Source organism: Gallinula chloropus (assembly GCF_964237585.1).
Source record: "Gallinula chloropus genome assembly, chromosome: 5".
NCBI classification, from domain to species: domain Eukaryota; kingdom Metazoa; phylum Chordata; class Aves; order Gruiformes; family Rallidae; genus Gallinula; species Gallinula chloropus.
Genome location: NC_140090.1, coordinates 13,227,749 through 13,246,681, shown reverse-complemented (window position 1 = coordinate 13,246,681; position 18,933 = coordinate 13,227,749). Strand labels below are relative to the sequence as shown.

At 44.8% G+C, this 18,933-nt stretch overlaps 1 protein-coding gene across 2 annotated transcripts in view; it reads left to right on the top strand.

Annotated features, from left to right (window-relative positions):
• Positions 1 to 3,316: 3,316 nt before the first annotated feature.
• Positions 3,317 to 18,933, top strand: part of GLI2 (GLI family zinc finger 2) — a gene marked incomplete at its 5' end in the record, with an annotated part of 140,176 nt that continues 124,559 nt past the window's right edge. The window contains one exon of one of the 2 annotated variants that reach the window (XM_084265743.1): positions 3,317 to 3,362. In XM_084265743.1, the coding sequence (XP_084121869.1) occupies positions 3,317 to 3,362 (46 nt within the window). Of the gene's footprint in view, positions 3,450 to 18,933 lie in introns of both variants that reach the window. The other variant, XM_084265742.1, reaches the window with a different exon arrangement.

Below are 18,933 nucleotides of genomic sequence, written 5' to 3'. Positions count from 1 at the left end.
GTGGATTGACTGCCTCCATCAATATATCTTCTCATACTGGTAATAAAAATACTTCCATAGCCTTGTGCCTCTGAGGATCTCAAAGCACTTTGCAAATAGGGCAAAGTACTATTTCCTATTTTACAGCTCTGGAAACCGGCTGCGAGAGAGGTTAAGCTTTTTGCCCAGGGACATAGAGGAGACTGTAGCAGAGCCAAGATGTGAACCTAAATCTCCAGAGCCCTAGTGCTGTGTCGTGGTCACACGCTGCACCAAAGCACAGTGAGGGAGGCTGTTGGTCACTGACTCTCAGCCATCATCTGTGAAACCTCAGGAGATGGGATACAAAATCAGTTTGGTGCTTCTGCCCAGTGTGTGGGCAGAGGTGCTGAGCGGGGCAGGATCCAGGCAGGGAGGATGCTTATGTCCTATCCTGGGCTGGGACAGTCAGCTGTGCTTGTGCGTGGCTCTGGAGGGAGAGTAACTTTACATCCCTGCTGACTGGGGAAAAAGCCTCACATCCAGCCTGCTCTGCCCCAATCACCTTTACAAAGCAAAAATAATTATAGACTTATTACTCTAAATCCTGTAAGATTAGAGTAGTTGTGTTTTCTTTCCCCCACTCCCAAATCCAGCATTTGAGAAGGATTTACCTGTTTAATACGGCCGGTTATTTGAAACACTTGCTTTTATTTTTGTAAATTCATAATTCATCTGAAAAGAGAGCGTACAGCTACAAAGGCTGGATTTTCAACTTACAGGCCCGTTCTCTTGTCAAATTCCAGTTGGATAAATGACACATCTGAAAAACTGGGTCCCTACTGAGGTGTCCATGGCAGAGATTTAGAGATCTCATTTCAGGCACTTCTCTGGAAAAAAGCAAGGCATGTTTCACAAAACGCGCATGGTTCACAGGATAACAGTTCCTATTACTAGTTTCTGCCTTCCCCCCCAAGATCCTCTGCTCTGAAGCCCTCCAAGGAAGGTTCCCCCATGCATGAGGCTGCCCTGAGGGTCAGGGCAACTGGGGAGGGAGGAGGCTGGGACGGGTGTGAGGGAGGGCATCTGGTTTCAAACAAAAGTGCAAAGCCTTGAAAGGAGGGACTAAGAAGAAACAGGTGGGGGGGCTAGTAATATAGCCTCTGGAGTTTATTTGCTTAACGAACAGAAGCCCAGGCTGTCAGACCCAGGTCAAATACTCCTCCAGTTTGAGTGTATTTATTTCATACGTGGCCTGTAACCCAATCTCATTTCTGGATTAAATGGCTCTGAAGTCCTGGCCCCAAGAAACCCGTCCCATGTTTGCCATCAAGCCCAGCACATGCCAGGGCAGGACCCCAAGGGGCCACCTCGCTCTTCACTGAAGCCTTGTGTTATTGGTAAAGCCTGTAATTGTGGGTCCCATCATTTCCAAGGCAAGCTTTGCTATTTACAGCTGCAAATGATGACTGAAGATCCATCACTTACTTATCTCATTAATGCTTACCATGCCTGAAGGCTCCTGGGACAAGCTGCTCAGGCTGCTGCACACAGTTGCTTGGTGGTCCACCATGCTGCAAGAATCCAGGCATTGGTGACAGTACTGCAGGACCACATCTTCCATGCACCAGGTCCATCTGGGGTGTCAGCAAGGGTGACTCTGTATCTGTAGGAAAAATTTTAAGCAGCTCAGAGGAAGAAGTGGTTTAGGGCAGCCTGTCTCAAACAACACAAGGTGGAGGGTCTCCAACAGCAGGTGCGAGAGAGTCTCGGAGCATGAGGTTACATGCAGGCTGTGCTGAGCCATGGAGCTCATCATGTAGTGGGGAAAGAGGGTCTTAGCTTTCTGCTTGTCTGTCCTGAAGTTACTGTACAAAAACTGTTTGAAAACCAGCAAAAAATAATCACTAACTCAAGTGCTTACACTGGGGCTATGAACAACTGAATGGTAAATGTACAGATTGTGCCCGGGAGTTCCTGAAAACTTCATGTGCTTTAAAGTTTTTAGGGAAATTAATTTTTTAATTCAAGATGTTCAGGAGTCAGTTAATCCTCCGGAGTGGAGGGAGGGAATTTGGAGCTGGCACAGTGGCAGTAAAACTACCTGTGCACATGCAGAAGTTTTCTGGTTTCTCAGGCGTATTTTGGCTGCACCCGTTAATTCCAGTAGACAGCCAGTGTACTCCAGTGTACCTCAGGAGCAGAAGAATTTTCATCTGAAAATTTGCATGTGAAAAATTGCAGATCTGCATTAAGATTTGGAAGGAAAGGAAGAATTAGCAGTGGGTTTCCCCGAGAGCAGCCTGGGGCTGGTAGTGCCAGGTAACTGTGTGGGTTTTGTGTCACGTGGAGACATTTGAAATAAAACAAGTTAAAATGGGGCAAACAATAGTATCTGCAGTCAGAAATGAAGCATGCCTCCTCATTTTAGAGAAGCCCCGGTTTTGCCTAAATTTTGGGCTACCCATGTGCCCAAGTTTGAGTGACACAGAACAAACGATCAAGCTAACAAAACGTTCAGGAGCTGTTATTTTTCGTGGACTTAAGTTTTTTAAAAAACAAGTTATTTATGCTTCAGTATCTTTTTGTTTCACGGAGCTTTCACTGTCGCTTGATGCACTCTTTGTAATGGGGGTAAAGCTGTAACTGATTTTCAGCCATGACTGGTCAGGGCAGAAGAACTCACATGGGGTAGAGAGAGAGGAGTCAGTGGGTGTTAGTCCTCAGCAGTGAGAGCTGGGTGGGCTCTGGCAGACCTGCTGTGGTTTATCTGTAAGCACCATTGAAATGTGCTGGTCAGGGCACCAATTCAGAACCAGCACACGCAATAAGCACCGGGTGGGGGAAAGGGAAAAAAACCCAATGCATCAAATGTATTTCTATCTGTACTTGTGCTGGAAGTTTTAACTGACTCAGTTTTCTGTTATGACTGGCTAGGTCATGTACAAGATGGACAGATTGTTTTTACGCGTGCTAAATTTTTATGTCTCACCTCTTCTTTAATCCCGGCGAGCCCTTTGGACCCGTAAGCCTGATTGAGTAGCCCAAGTTTAAGCAAGGAAAAAATGTATTTTGGTCCTGATGATTTTAGGTCTTTGCCTGCCTGAAGCCAGGGAGATGTGAGAATTCCCATTCCTTTGCAGGCTTGTGCCCTTTTTGCCTGTGGCTGCTGTATTGGTGGTTCTGCTATAGTTAGAAACCCAGGAAACCTTTGCGGCTCCCCATTTAATTTTGAGCTCTGCCGAGCCATTGGCGGCTCCCTTGTGGAGCTGATTACGCCTGTTTTATGAGTGGTGACTAGAATCTGGTTTTGTTTTATGTCCTGTAGGGTTGCTGAGCTGGAAGATGCACGTCTAAGATGGAAACTTCTGCTTCAACTGCTGGTGGAAAGAAAGAAGGGAAAGGTGCTGTTCTGGAGGGGAATGGCTTTACGGAGACGGGGAAGAAACCCACTCCTTTAGCAGCTGCAGGAGCAGCAGTGGCACAAGGAGGTACTTTATGTTTTCCACAATTTGAAAGCAGCAGGGGTGTTTTTCATTAGACTGTAAGAATTTAATAAGTACGGTAGCATCTGTCCTCCTGTGAACATGCTGAGTTTATTGGGATTCTCGGCCATCGGAGGTCACAGGACCGGGAAGGTGTGTTACCGCGTGGCATCCGAACGTCACTGCACGGTGATGAGCCAGGGCAGCTCCCAGCAAACTGGGCTGGGGTGAGGGAGAGGACAGGCGGTGAGAGGTGGCTGTTGGAGAGTTGAGGCTGTTGCAGAGTTGAGGCATCCCATCACTGCTTGCCACTGGCTGACCAGTACTGCACGTTGTAGGAAGCATGGTGCCTGCCACTACTCCACAGAGGAGATAAAAGGTGGCTGGTGAGGCTGGCTGGAGCTGGGGAGCGCCCTGTTGTTGTGGTGGTGGTGGAGGGGGTGTTGTGCCAGCTGTGATCCTGCTAATGAGTTAAACAGACTGCACTGGTTTTCAGCACTGCTGCTGGGATTTCATGGTTGGGGAGGAATGTGGGATTGTCCGGCCCCAGCACAAGAAGGTTCACAAAGAAACACCCCTATGTGCGCCATTCCTGTTAGCGTCAGGAGTACTCCAGGCCCGATTCCTTCTTCTGTCAGTGTTTTGGCAGGATTTGGATCCCGCTGGTGTTGAAGTCCATTGGGAAGCTGTCATGAGTACCTGTGGATGTGGGGTTGTTTTCGGCAGGTGTAACACTTGTGTGCGGGGGAATGTGCAGGCATGTTGCTCCCCTTTCCTCTTGCCCACTACAGCAGGCAAAACGCAGCCCCAGAAACACCCATCCCTCCCTGGCACGTATGTGCTGGTGGATCTCCAAATTGGCAGCAGGGCCCTTCAGGGTGGCTCCAGCTGTGGGCGAGGCTGTGCCCGCCATGTGGGAGGCACCACGTTGACTGTGCTGGGGACTGGAACTGGGAGTCCTTTTGGGATGGGGCATAAGGGGACAAACTTAGAAGGGGTCGGTTGTACCACCACAGATCTGACAAGAGACATCCCAGCTGTGTAAACTCTGCAGGCAGCTTCTTTTTTTTCCTCTTTAAAATATACCTCACTGCTAGCCAGAGCCTACACCTCAAAATGAACCCTTCCCCTCCCCTTCCTGCACTGCAGGGTGGCTTCTTGTCACCCCAGGAGAGCAGCACAACCCCGCTGCGGGCTGCTCTGTTTCTTACACAGTTTGGCTGGAGAGTTTGTGTTTTCTGTTGGCTGAGTTCTGAAGATAGTTCACAGCCCAAATTGCTTAAATCTGTTTTATCCATCCTTCCTTTTCAAAACCTTTATTACTCGGTTTTTGTTTCCACCTTGACCCATGAAGACTCAGAATAAGGTAGCAGTGGTTAGATTATAATCTAGCAGAATAATTAATGCACTTGATAAGCTTTCTTAGCTTTTGTTAGAAAAAGGGAAGTTTTTCTAAAAAAAACCCCAATCATTTACACAGAGTTGCTTGGAGGGAAACAGAATTTCATGCTGTAGCATGGGTCTGAGGCACTGTCCTGTGAGCACTATGCAAAGTGGCAGAAAGGAAGGCTTGTTGAGTGGCAGAAGTAGAGGGAAGGCAGAGACAGCAACATGCAGAAGGTTGTCACACACCCCACACCCCCTGGCCCCAGCAGACTTTGATCCCTTTTGAAGAAGGACAGGCTGTAGGAACCACTGAGGCAGCCCACTTGCAACTTCCTCTCAGTGGCTAGCAGATCTGAAGGGCCAGTTGGTGCCAACAAAGTCTAAACATGCTAAAATTCAAAACCCACAAATAGGCTGTTATGACCAAACACCTTCTCCCCACTTGGCACTTCCCTGTGAGTGCCTGCACTGAGGAAGCAGTTGCTGCCTTTCCAGAGATGTGCTGGAAACAGGGATGCCCCGAGGTGGAGTGCCCATTGGCCCATTTGGCACCCCCAGAGACTTGATTGGATTTTAAGCATCCAGTATTATATGTCCTGTTAGCAGTGTGCTTTCACCTTTGGAAAGAATGATTTACAGGCTCCATATCTCTCCTTTTATTAAGAGGAAGCAGAGAAGTGGAGGATTGTTTGAAGATGTCAGGAGAATCATGATGAAAGCATTGTGTAATGAGATGTAAAGAGCGAAATCTATGTCACGCTGTGAAAAGAAGTGCTCATAAATGACCTAAAATGGCTAGCAGGGAAGTAGGGTGTGATCAGACGCCAGCCTCGGGACTCTGCGGGTGATGCACGTGCTCTTGTTGTTTGGAGGGTTTCCCTTTGAATTCTGGCTAGACATAATACGTGCTCCTGAAAGGGAGCAGCGCGGTGCATGTGCTTAGAAGCACAAAAATTAATACAAAGTCGTCTTATAACTTCAGTTAATTGCAAGGTGTGATTTAGCAGATGATAACAAAAAGGCTGGGTAGCGATGAGGCCGCACTTACGTGGTGTTCATGCTAATATAACATTTGCTTCACTAAACTAGTGTAATTACTCATAACAGGCCAGAAATATACATATTTATGCTCATATTCTTACAGAAGAAAGTCAACGAGGCATGGAGATTAATTACTATGTTCAGCTTGAGGAGGGGAACAGCTTTAAAGGCAGGGAGGGCCTCTGAGCTCCCCACCCTGCTTTGGGGCCATAAGAACAAGTCTTTATTCTCATTCAAGACAAACTCTTGATTTTATTTATTGTAGAGGTTTTACTCTTTGTACTAGCATGTGAGAAAGTGGCAGTGAGGCTCAGCTAGTGCTGCAGATCACCAAGCTGCTCTCCAGAGCCAAAAGAATGTAATTTGCAACACATTTCTTCTCCTTTATCCTACTGAGTCACACAGATGGAGTGCCAACACAGCGTGTTTCTCGGATCATAAGGTTTTTGTTTTTCCCTTGTAGAAATGAATAGATTCATAAGGTTTTATTTATAATTAAGGTAATTGAAGCAATAAACTGAGTATTAGTTAAACAATTGAAGAATAGCTATTTTATGATTTAGACTATGCTACAAGGTAATAATAGTACGTCCGGTCTCCCTTTCTAGTTCCCTCGCTTTGGATATTTATCCCAGAGGTTTCCAGCCCTGAACAAATTAAGTCACAGCTGTAGGAAAAGAGGTTGGTGGTGTTGATGCTGTCAGTGGAGAGCAGTCCTTGTCGTACTAACCATCTGCATCTCGTATCTTTAGCCTACTATAGCTGCCATTTTAGAGAGCTTCTGTGTAATTTTTATTTGTTTATGGTAACTCACAGAAATGGCATCAGGGATGTCTCTCTTAATTTTCTACTTTTCCATAAATCACGCTGGCCAAGGAGCCAAAGCTCCTCTCTTCTGTTTCAGTAGGTGCACACGTGTTTATGTGGTAGAGATGGAAAATGGTTTAAACGATAGTATGTAGGAGCTACCGGCTCTCTGGAGAGGATTTGGAGAACCACATGAGGCTGGGTTGTGTCCCCCAGGTTAGCACTGCAACATCCTCTGTCTTGGCAGCATGTGGCTGGTGGAGAAATTTAAACGAGCCACTCTTTCAAAGGCAGAGATATTTAGGAAGATGGGTTTCTCATCTTGTAATAAAAATTAAATACAAATTCTCCTAAATGCTAACTGCCTGACTTTAACAAGGCCCAGAATGCACCTTTCCCTCTCCATCCCACCCTCTGCATGACACAAACACCAAGTTCCCAAATTGATGGTGTTTATGTTTGAAACATTTTTCTGATGTCTGGCTCTGTCAAGACTAATTTTAGCATTTCTAAAGCTGGGTAAAAATACAGCCTCATTACTTTGATGTCAGAGCATAGTTTACTATTAGTATATTCTGGGGTTTATCATTTTAGTCATGTTTAACACGGCTGCAGCAGGCATGCACTATTAAATCTGGCTTATTTTACATTCCTGTCCGAGATTATTTATTTGGAACAATTTCCTCTCTATCAAAAGACACGGCTAATGCTGAGTTTTAATGTGTTATTTACACACAAAATAACCTATTTACAACTCAGTATCTGCCGCAGGGAGAATGAATGGGGCAGTGCTCCCTTCATCCTGTTGTATCTGAGTTTAACAATCTGGATTGCTAATAGAACCATTTATCACAGGGTGGTAATTTATTTTATGTTAGCTGCACAGGTCTCCCTGCCTCTGATCTATGGAAATACTTTGTATATAATGAAGTTCAACAAGTCATTTGGTGTAAACATGGGGAAACCAAGCTGCAGAACCAGTAAGACTCTGGCTACACTTTTTTTTTCCAGGAGGTAACGACTCTCCTCTGATATTAAGGCTTTGGTTGATGAAATATAGCTCTTCGCCCTGCGTGTGCTGTAAGGGCAGAGCATGGGGCTTTTCTGCAGCGGATCAGAGATTGGGATGGAGTTTGGTCACTTGATTTATGGGCTGGCGGGAACACTCAGTGCTGCAGAAGTAGCACACTCAGCCCTTTCATAGGCAGAGGAGAAGGGCAGGGAGCACCTCCCATCGCTCTCCAGAGGTCTTCTGTAAGCAAGCCCCAAGTGGCGTTGGCAGGGAGTCCTTGTGCAGTTCAGCTTGTCTCAGTGCTGGGTTATGGGAAGACCATGTAAATGAGGAGGAGGAAATGCCAGCATCCCAGCAGACCTCAGCACACTGAAAAAATATATAGTTTGTGTGGCCTGAGACTCAGACAAATCGGAAGGAGAACAGCCCCAATGAAGTAATCTCCTCTGTCCACCCCAGAGAGGCAGGGATCGTCTCCAAAGAATGTTTTTAATTCAGTTGTTCACATTTTCCAGGAAAATGAATATAACCAGCACAAGCACATTCTTAGTTTCCCTGCCCTGCACTGATTTGCTGTATACAACTCAAAAGGTTGAGATACACAGTTAGAAGAAGAGCCTGGGCTGATTCCAAGAGGGAAGGGACAAGTGATTAAAGCTGAATGATGGGAAAATCCCATAATTTACACTGCAAAATTCTCCTCGTCAGTGTCTACCACATGCAGCTCAGTGGCCCCCACTTTGGGTAGGGCTTCAGTGCAACACTGCTATTAAGAGCAGTAGCAATCAAGAATTGTATTTCTTCCCTGAACATTTCCATCAATCTTGAATAGAAGTAATTCTGTGTGGTCTTAAAGTGGTTTTCTTTGCTACCATAGTCCTTCTGGTTGGTCACATTGGCTACAGGTCTCTCTTGTGGACCTTCTTATGTCCCTTGAGGCAGCCAGACATCTCAGATGCTCAGACTGATGTGATGCTGAGGCTGTTCCTCAGTCCTGGGATATCAAGGCCTGTGATTAGCTGCCAGCTTTGAATCACGCTGGTTGCCTAACACTTGGAATGGTTCAGAAGGATCCATGTAGAGATGGATGAAGTTAAAGCCCTTTCTTCTCTATTCATGGCTTGCAATGCTGAGACTCTGTAGTCTCTCCTTTCAAATATCAGCAATAAGTCTTTGCCAGGTAACCCTTTGCTTTGCCTAACTGAGTGATTGGAGTCTGACTTCTTGGCCACTTGGTTGGGTTTTTTTCTCGTGGGAGATACCTCTTTCCCCTATACTGGGTTTCCCCATGTCGTAGTCAGCACTGTGTGCAAAGGTGCAACTTCAGAGTGGATAAATATTGATGCTTACAGACTTCTTGGGTCATGTTGCATAGCCCTTCAAGATGTTAGAGTCCACATCACCAAAGGATTTGATGATGGAGCAACTTTACAGTTGGACCTGGTGATCTTAAGGGTCTTTTCCAACCTAAATGAATCTGATTCATAAAATCAACCAGAATTCACTGATTGCATAGAGCTCCCCCAAACTGTCATCCCTGAAGTTCTTACAGTTTCAGCTCTTTACAGATGCTGAGGTTCTTTGAAGAGCAACTTCATCTCATCCCTAACCACACTGCAGGGTTGCACGCCAGCTTGAAAAGCTTTTATGGTTTAAAATGAAAAAACGTATTCTTCACAGGCTGGTTCTGGCACTGGTTATTCCAGCCATTAAGAACCACCTGCAAGACCTTTGAATTTTATAAATATGTTATTTTTATCATTGCTAATAGTTGTAATAATAATAATAATAATAATAATAGCTTCTGCTTTTTCTACTATTTTGTAAGATCCAAAAGCTCATTCTGACGAGTACTGATACATCTCCTTTTCCATGGATACAGTTTAGACTTTCAGCAAAGTGCCTCTCAGAGAGTACATAAACATAACTTTTTTTAACTGATGCTGAACTTACCTATTTGTGGGTTGGTCATTTGTGGTCTAGGAAAAAAAAAAAGAAACAACAGTGGTAATAATGGATTATATTTATCATGGACTGACTACACTGCCATCATGTCCCTGTAGTTTGGATTTTTAGTATCTTTGGCAGTTTTTTGCCTGAGCATCTGAGAACTGGCAGAGGTTTTGTAATTTAGTTCTTCCAACCCCATCTGTAACTGTGGCATTTGAGCCTGCCATAGTCATGGAGGACAAGGAACATGACTTGTTTTGTATGGTGTTGGCTGCCTAAATGTTAGGTGTCTAGTTTGGGATCCCTTTGACTCAGGATGGAGTAAATAACTTTGTGGGGGTGTCTGCTTTGTTCTCTTTGGGGCTTCATGGCTGATTTGAGGTGGCTAATGTTAGGTGGACAAATCCTATTCTTCCTGACTTGGCCACAATTGCTGAGTGGGGTTAAAGCAAAGACTCAAGGAGGGACTAGATTAATGCTTCAAAGCCCTTCATTCACGTTCATCAGTCCATAGCCTGACAAGCAGTCCGAGCACCCTGACTGCCAGCTCTGAGCTGAAGTCTCACCCTGAGGCTCCTCAAGCTGGAGGCAAACCCAACACACAAGTGTCGACGCAGCCAGGGGAGCCACTTCCCAGAGCTTGCTCCAGCTTTACACCATCACTGATAAAACTTGTGTTTTAACAGCCTGTTCAGAGAAATGAGCAATTTAAAATCCCTACTAAAAAGACAAAGAAAAAAACCTAGTAAATTCTAAAGGCTACAAAATGCTCCTAAAAATAACCCAAGTGGAGGAAGGCTATTAATGCAAAAGTAAATAATTATGTTAAGGAAAGCAACCAGAGAGGCCAGTTGTGTAAATCACTTTAAGGGGAACAAGCCTTAGATAAAATCCATTCTTTTATCACACAGATTAAGTCTTCCTTTTGACGCTAAATAATTGATAGGGTTTGGCAGAGCGTTCCACGGCTGCCTGTGCGGAGCAGTGGGACTGCTCCCAGGGTCAGAAGAGTGGCAGAGAAAAATGTTCTTAGAAATGCTGTGCATCCAATAGCAGCACCAAGAAACAGGGCTTGTATTCCCGGCACTTCTCAGTGTTCGTGGCCTTGAGAAGACATCCATACGCCTTGGAGTGAAAGGAGGAGTTGGCATTGCTTGTCTCCTCCATAACATGCCTCCCATGAAACTGGGGCGGGGAGGGGGTGTTCAGGGTTTCATTTCATGCAGTGATGAGCAAAGTGCAGAGGTCTGGGAGGACACAGCCCATTCTGATGCACCTTTTTTGTTTTTGTTTTTGTTTTTGTTTGAACAAGAGAATATAAATTGTCCTGTCTGGTGGCTTCTGGGAGCCCAGGTCCTGCGTGCGGTTCTATTACCTTGGTCAGGCCCAATTATGCCTGAATGCTTCAGACTCTTGGGCTTCTCTCCATATAAAGAGATCCTGGTAAAACAGGGAGATGTCATTGTTCCCATTCTGCAGGCAGGGGCCACAGAGAATTTTCCAAGGCCAAAGCATCTGTAATGGGCTCAGCTGTTTCAGCGAGACATCAAGAATTGGTTATCTCTATGCCTTTGGAAGTTCATAGATGACATACGTGGGACATCCATGGTGGTACAGAGGACTTCGCCCAGGTCCCTTGGGGCACTGTATCCACTGGCAAGTCCTTTCTTAACGATACACCATGGTCAAATGAGTCAAATTCTCATTCTCATCTGCCAAACAGAGAAATTGTTTCTCTCCCTTCAGGAGAGTTGAACAGAAATTGTCTATGCATCATATACCACCTTTGAGAACATCACGCTGCAGTACTCAGTACCGTTCCATTTGCTTGCATAAGGGTATCAGTTCAGTAGCACTGATAGGATTTTACTGAATTTAAACTCATTTTTGGCAGTGACAGTGTCCAGTGCCTTGCACAGTGAGCTCATAATTAGCGTGCTACAGGTTTTTCCAGAACCAAGTGGGACCTAACTTGCAGAAACCTTATATTCAGCAATAAATCAATATCCCACAGATTCTGCGTGGGTGCTGTGTTTGGCTGGATGAGGGCTCTGATCTTAATGGTAATGACAGAGAATAAACCTCAGTCGAGATTGTAACTTTACCTCTTGAAGGAACTAAGTGGATGTAGTCCCCTCATGGTAACTGATTTAGGATTATGTTAAACTCGTGAGTTTATGTGTGTTTGGAAGTGACCCACACCTGGGTGTTCTGCGACTCGCTTAGTGGTGTTGGGTTGAAATCAGGCAAACTTTAGTGGAAAGAATTGAGCAAAGACTTGAGCATATCACAGAATCACAGAATTGTAGGGGTTGGAAGGGACCTTGAGAGATCATCGGGTCCAACCCCCCTGCCAAAGCAGCTCCCCAACTCATATTGCACAGATAGGCGTCCAGACGAGTCTTGAATATCTCCAGAATAAGTTGACTGAATCCAAAATCAAAATAAATTTTAAAAACCCCAAACATTGACTGCAATCCCCTGTGAACACAAACGAAAAGGATTTCACACAAACTTGCTAGAAATTAATTCTGCTTTTTCTGCAGCTTGTTAGAATGCTCCATGGGGTTTTTCACTTCTTTTTTATACCTCTTTACTTCTGGAATCCCAGATATTTTAAAGACTGTATTCCATTGAAAATGTTTCCGATTGTAAGCTGTAAATAAGAACAGGAGTATTGGAAGCAAAATATTTATACTTACTGCCACTAATATCTGATTTTCAAAATACAGCAACATCTGCAGGGATTGAATGGTGCTGTTTTGGCCAGAAAGCTGTTCCCTTTCCTTGCATGGATCAGCTTCTGACTCTCACAGATTTTCAAAAAAATCTCAGCTTGCAACAGATGCATCCTTAAGTAAACAGCTAAAGTAGATGTTTTGATGACTTCAGTTGTATTGATATAAAAGATCAGTGTCTGAGCGTTCCTGAAAACCATCCAACAGAGGAGGTATCTTCCTGTAAGCCCCTGGCCCTGTGTGTGCTGCTTCAACAATAGTTTAATGGTTTAAAGAAAACGTAGATACTTCTGCACTTAACAAGATGGTCTGAGCCTAGAGAGAGTGGTAAGAGCTCGGTACTCCTGACCCTGGGTCCGAAGTGTTGGGAAATGTTTAGAATTTCCCAAAGTGAATTTTCTTCTCTCTTTGTGAGGGGGGAGGATAATCTTTCTCTGTTGTGTTTTTATGTCTTGGGCTCACCTTGGTTTGTGGCTGCTCTTCGTGGGGTGCACCAGCAGTTATGGGGGGAACTAAGCAGCATCCTCTTCTGCAAGCTGGGTGGTGTGAATATCAGTGCCCAGTGTGAACACGTGCAAATGCAGGTAGAGCTAGCGATGTCCTTTGTTGGGAATTTACAGCTACACTTTAAAATAAACTAGAGAAACACAAAGGTGAGGAATTTAGGCATCAGTTTGCACGTCCCATTTTAACGAGAGGAATTATTATGTGTTGTGGGAAGCTGACCTGACTCCCAGAGGCTGCTTGTGAGAAGATACCCAATTTTTCAGTGGCTCCCCATGGTGAGGGCACAGAACTGAGCCTGGAGAAAATTAGTTTCAGTTCCTGATCCAGCCCCAAACTTCCTTCATGATTTTGGGAAAGCTGCTTGACTTTCCTTCTCTCCTCCGTTTATATAATGAACTTGTGTTGTTCTTTGGGCCTCGAGGCCCATCCATCAGCATCTGGTTAGCATGTTTATGGCATTGGTCATACTGAAACACTTAACTGGTCAGACCTTATAGAGGTTGCCATTGCCCCCTTCCCCAGTGCCTGCAAGAGGGTACTGCCGCCCCTGGGCGCTGTTTTATAAGGGCAACCTTGTTTGTATGTCTGAGGTGTCAACCTGCTGCTGTCAAAGGGGGCCAATAAAACAGATTTGCAGGGTTATGGAAGATAAGGTTAAATTCTTATACTGAAGGTATTTTCAATAACTATAGTGAGGAGACTGAGCACACATAGAGACTGACTGTATTCCGAGGGGTCATGCTGTGCTCTGGAGTAAGAAAGTTTTTCAGGCAATCTTACCTGGCAAACTCAGTTGGAGAGCATCACCTTGTTAATAGCTGTGTAAATCTTTTGTACTGAAACAAGAGAAAATGAATTTTCCCAGCTTAAGAGTGTTTCCTTCACACACAATCTATGGGTGAAGTTTATCACATGTGTTACCAAAGCTCAAGTACCAGCACAGGAGGTGGGATGAATTTCCAAAAACCAAATGCAGAGCTTCAGCATTTCAACCTGACCTAAGAAATAGTGATTTTTGCAAAGTCCTTTGTAATTAGACTCTTAGGAAAGGTGGTGTTTTGAGGAGGACCAGGTGATAAAAGGAGGAGAAAATCACTGATGTGGGACGACAGCTCCAGAGAAAACCTTTGTTTCAGCTTTCTTTCCTGTTAGCCTTCCATGCACGTGCACACTCTAATACCGTAATCAGCTGCAGAGGAGATGGCCATACTATTGTTTGGTGCGATTTTTTCCCTTTGGAAAACTGTGGGAACCTTCGTGTGTTGTTACAAAGACATCCCTACAACATCTTTATTTCAAGGTCTCGTACTTCAAATGTTGGAGCAGTGACTCTTAAAATAGACATGGGATGGCTGAATATGTAGAAAACATTACATCTCTTTTTCTGAGCTCTGCGTGTGCTACATCCCTTCTGTAAGCCAGCTAAAAGGGGTGGGAGGGGAAAAAAGAGTTTTGAAAAAACTCTGTGCTGCTTTTAATTTCTCTTGAAACAATGTCCTAGCAGCTGAAATAAGATCCAAGGCTATCTTTTGGCCGCATAGGGTCACTGACACTTGAAACAGGCTGGATTTATATGTGGTTACTAAAAAATATATAGCAAAATGAAAGTCTCAGACACTGAGTTCATGTGCATTGCCCATTGTAAAGATAAGTAACGGCTGTTATAAGATCACTTAAATGGTTACCTTTGGGACATAAAAGGGATCTTTGAAGACAGTAAGTCTTAATACAGAAATGTTTACTCATAAAAAATACATTTAGTATGGGGGAGGGGAACGCATTTCCTATTAATGTGGGGTTTGCCTTTTATGGCAGGTTGTAGCAGGTCTTTAACCTCTGTAGCACTTCAGTGGGGACAGAAATGAGCTTCTCTAAGTATCAGCCCAAAGGGCCTTTCCTCACTGCCCGTATCTGCAATGTCTCTTGCAAAGATGGGCTTAGTTTATTTTTCCTCTCTGTGACCCAAATAACAAACTATTGTTTTCCAACTTCAAAATCTTCCAGTATTTAAGTCCTGAGGGCAGAATAGAAATGTCCTCCTGAATTTGTTTCACTTAACCTTGTGTTTTGTGAGGTACGGGGCTGGTGTCCCAAACCATGCTTAGACACGGTAGCAATTGGAAGGCTATGTCAGCTAAGGCATGACAACAGACGAGGGAACTAACTGACCCTTGAATGCCATGGTTGCAGACAGCACAAAGGAGGGATAATGTCTCTCCAGATGCTCACACAGGGTATAGATGTGCAAGCCCAGCATTCCTGATCTGCCCCTGGGTGCACGTGAAATGGGTGGTGGCTCACGTTGCTTGTGAGTTTTCTGGTAACGGTTCTGCAGGTAATTCTGAAATACTTTTTCCTAGATAATTGTTACACTCCTGAGCGAGGCACGAAGTGGTGTCAGAAGTATTTGATCAGTGATGTGTGAACCCATTATTAAGGAGGACATGATTTCTGCTTCAAAGTTTTGCAAAATTATTGGTAGATAGGGTAAGACATGAGGTGCCAGCAGTCTCAGAGTGGTAGAGACAAAAGTAGTAGAGTTCTTTATGGAAACCGTGGTGGATTATGGACAAAAGTCTTTTCTCAGATAACATGATTTATGGAGTGGCACAGGTAGCCTGAACCAGAGGTGCAGAAGGGAGTCTGAGTTGTGTGGAGAGATTGGAAAGGCCTGTTGTCCAGAGATATGAAGACCAAGACTGTCACAGCGGGGTTTGAGAGCCAAAAGGCACCATTTTGTGGGATCTTCAAGAGGAGAACTTGGTAGCAAGTAGAAAAGTCGTGAAGTATTTGAGCAGAAGTTACAGTCTCGTAGAAGCATAAGAAGGAAAGCCTAAGAAGGAACTGGCTGGGTGCAGAAAAAGACAAAAGGTAGAGAAGTTAGAAAAAAGTCCTTGTTTGTTGAGAAGATGAAGTTATGAAGTGAAGATGACTGGCTTTATGACAAACCTTTTCGCTAAGCCCATGGTCCAGTGCAAAACTAACTCTGCGTGCCAGCGACAGGGCAGGACTATTGGTGGACTTAGTTATTTTTATTCCAAAGCGTGATGCTCATCCAGGCAGTAATCCTTTAGGTAAGAAAGAGAAATTAGGTTTTGAGTCACATACTGACCTGTCTTTGTAGTTAGTACAGCTTGTTCTGGTCACGTAATGAGACAGAGGACAGATTAAACGAAAGACAGGCAGGATTTTCATTCAGGAAATTGGTATGGTAATGACAGATACAGGGCCTTGGCGTGTTTCAGATAGGCTTCATCTAGCCTCTTCAGGTGGCAGATACAAGCACGGCTCTTGCTTATATTCACCCAGTCAAGCATGAGGAGGTAACAAGTTCTCCGGGGAGGCTGGTATTTAATATCTGCCAGATGCCTGCAAGAGAATACTAATACAGATCCCAGGGTTAGTGTGCCCTGGGAATGCAGATGGTTGGTAGCAGTGTACCTGCCCGAACAGCCACATCTCCTTCAGCTCTCATCGCCTGCTATTTGGACTGTAAAGGCAATGGCTTGGGCAAAGAAGCCTTTTTCTGACCTTCCTGGGAGATTTTCTGGACAGTTAGTTGGCAAGAGAGGGAGAGACACTGAGATTTCCATTGGATTTTCACAAAGATGGGTAAGGGGAGCAGCAAAATCACCTGCCCCAGACATCACTTGGACCATCCACCCAGGCAGGACAAGCCCAGTGCTGGGACACAGTGTGGGCCATGGGGAGGGTCTGTGCTCGAGGAAAAGCTCCAGCCAGGTCTTGCGGTGTGTATCACCCTCTGAGACTGCGGCGAGGGGAGAGGGAGGGTGGCATCCAGGCCTGAAACAGCCCTTGTGGGAAGCCCTGGAAATCCCACAGCTTGTCCTCAGGCTGGAGCAGGGAAAGGACTTCTATGAATCTCACTTTCTTACTAAAAAAAGGGAATGGGAAAAAAAAAAAACCAACAACCCCTGCAAGGCTCCATATAAATCAAGGCAATAAACCTGCCTGTGGTCACGATCAAATTATACGGTCTAAATCTATATAAAAGAACTGGAGCGGGTTCAGTCCAGCACTAATGTCCTCGTTGCTGTAAGCAGCGAATAGGGCAGGAGGAGGAGGAGGAGGGAGGGCAGGCACTGGGCTCCCAGCACCAGAGTACCAGGAAAACAATTTGCTGAGGTGGTTGAAGTACATGTTTTCAAAATCTGTTTGTGTCCATAAGGGTTTGAGAAGAGGATGTCGTCTGCTTACTCGGTAACTTGTGTGTGGCCCGCGAGTGGTTTCAGATGCTTGGCCAAAACCAAATAATCTCTCCTTTTAGGAAATTTGAAAAGTATGCACGCGTCCCAAAAAAGAATGGAGATTTACGCTGGTGCCCCGTGCTCTGGCCACAGCACCTTGTGTAATCGTGGCACCACGTGTAGGCGAGATGGGGAGAGGGATTGCTGAGCCCTCTCTGCTAGAAACAGAGACCAGATATTATGATTTGGGCTTTCACGAGACTCTCAGTTAATAGATTGTTTTTAACGGGAGAAAGGACTACCGGGGTACGTCATATATCTTCAGAATTCAGCTGAATGCTGAAAAAATGTCCAAATTAGGACATGGTGCTTACTAGAAGTGAAATAACAGAACTAGCAAACTTCCATGGTGAGAAGAACTTGCAGATAAAGTTGAAATTTATGATGGTGTAGGAGATTTTTAAACTGAAGATTTTGGCTTCTTTTCTGAGTACCCTGGCCACACTGACAAGTTTATAAATCTCTGTGGGGTTTGGCTAATATCCTGAGGATCTGCACTGTCCTGCTCGGAAATGGTAGCTGCCTTCACTATTAATTAGGGGCTGTATTAAGGCGAGTGGTGGGAGCAAGAGGGGTCTTTCAAGTCCAGCAGCTGCTGTTTTCACAGGAAACGAGTGGAGAGGCAGCACACGCGCAGCCCCAGAGCCCAGGGACTCCCCACATCCACACAGCATCGGGGCAGGAGGTGTGAAAGATTCTTTGGTTGGGGAGAAAACATCAAATCTACTGGGGCAAGGGCAAAAAAAACCCCAAACCCAGGAAGCTGGGAGCAGTAGTGGGTTTAGGCACAATCCATCGAAGTCCACTGCAGACTCAGATGAAGGAAGTGGCACCAAGAAATTTAATAACCTGTTATATTTATGTAGCACATTTCATCCTCAAAGCATTTTACGAACTTAATGATGTGCAAACTACGCGCGCACATTTCCTTTCATCTGCCAATGACTGTAGCCTCTTTCGGTGTGAAGCCTGGTGATGGCTGCTTTGCAGCATAGCAGCAGAGTATGACAGCGAGTGGAAAATACCTCAACTGATTGAATTGAGAGCAGGCAACTTTAGGGAGGGAAAACTTAATGGTTGGGCGAGACAGAGGGATTGAGAATGGTTGGTGCTGGTACATACGACAATGTCTTCTGTGTGGTGGAAAATTAACTTTAGCTGGCTAGAAATCTTGTTTGAGCTTACTTCATTGCTACTTGGCCATCTCCCACCTCAGAAAGGACTTTGCTGACTCTGGCTTGTATAAGTTGCTTTTCTACCTGAGATCCAATGGGATCAAATAATGCGGTTCTATGGATGGTTGTGTGATGTCCATCTCTTAAATTTTCCCACTTAATGGCATTCTTGTCTCAAAGGTAGTGTATTTACTTTTAAAAAAAAGGTCCGTAAGTGAGCATTAGAAATCCTGGGAGATGCATGAATTGATAGCATTTCAAAGTTGTCAGGAAAGGGGAAAAAAAATGCCACCCCAGCATCTTTGCCCCTCTTATCTTCTCAAGGAAGTTCTGTACATTCAGGCACGATAGTTTTCAATGTCACCCACCCTGTAAGAGTTTTGGTGTGCCGTATAATCCCTCGACTTAATGAGTTCTGCAGGGATGCACCATGATAGCTAAAGATCATTTACCTGAATTGCTTTTTAATTTCTGGAATGGGAAGCTGCTTGTGCAGCAGGATAATTACATTATAATTTACAGCAATCCAAAATCAATAAATTTAGTCATATTGGGATAGAGAAGGAGGGTGAAAAATCCCCCCACCATTAAATTATTTCACACTCT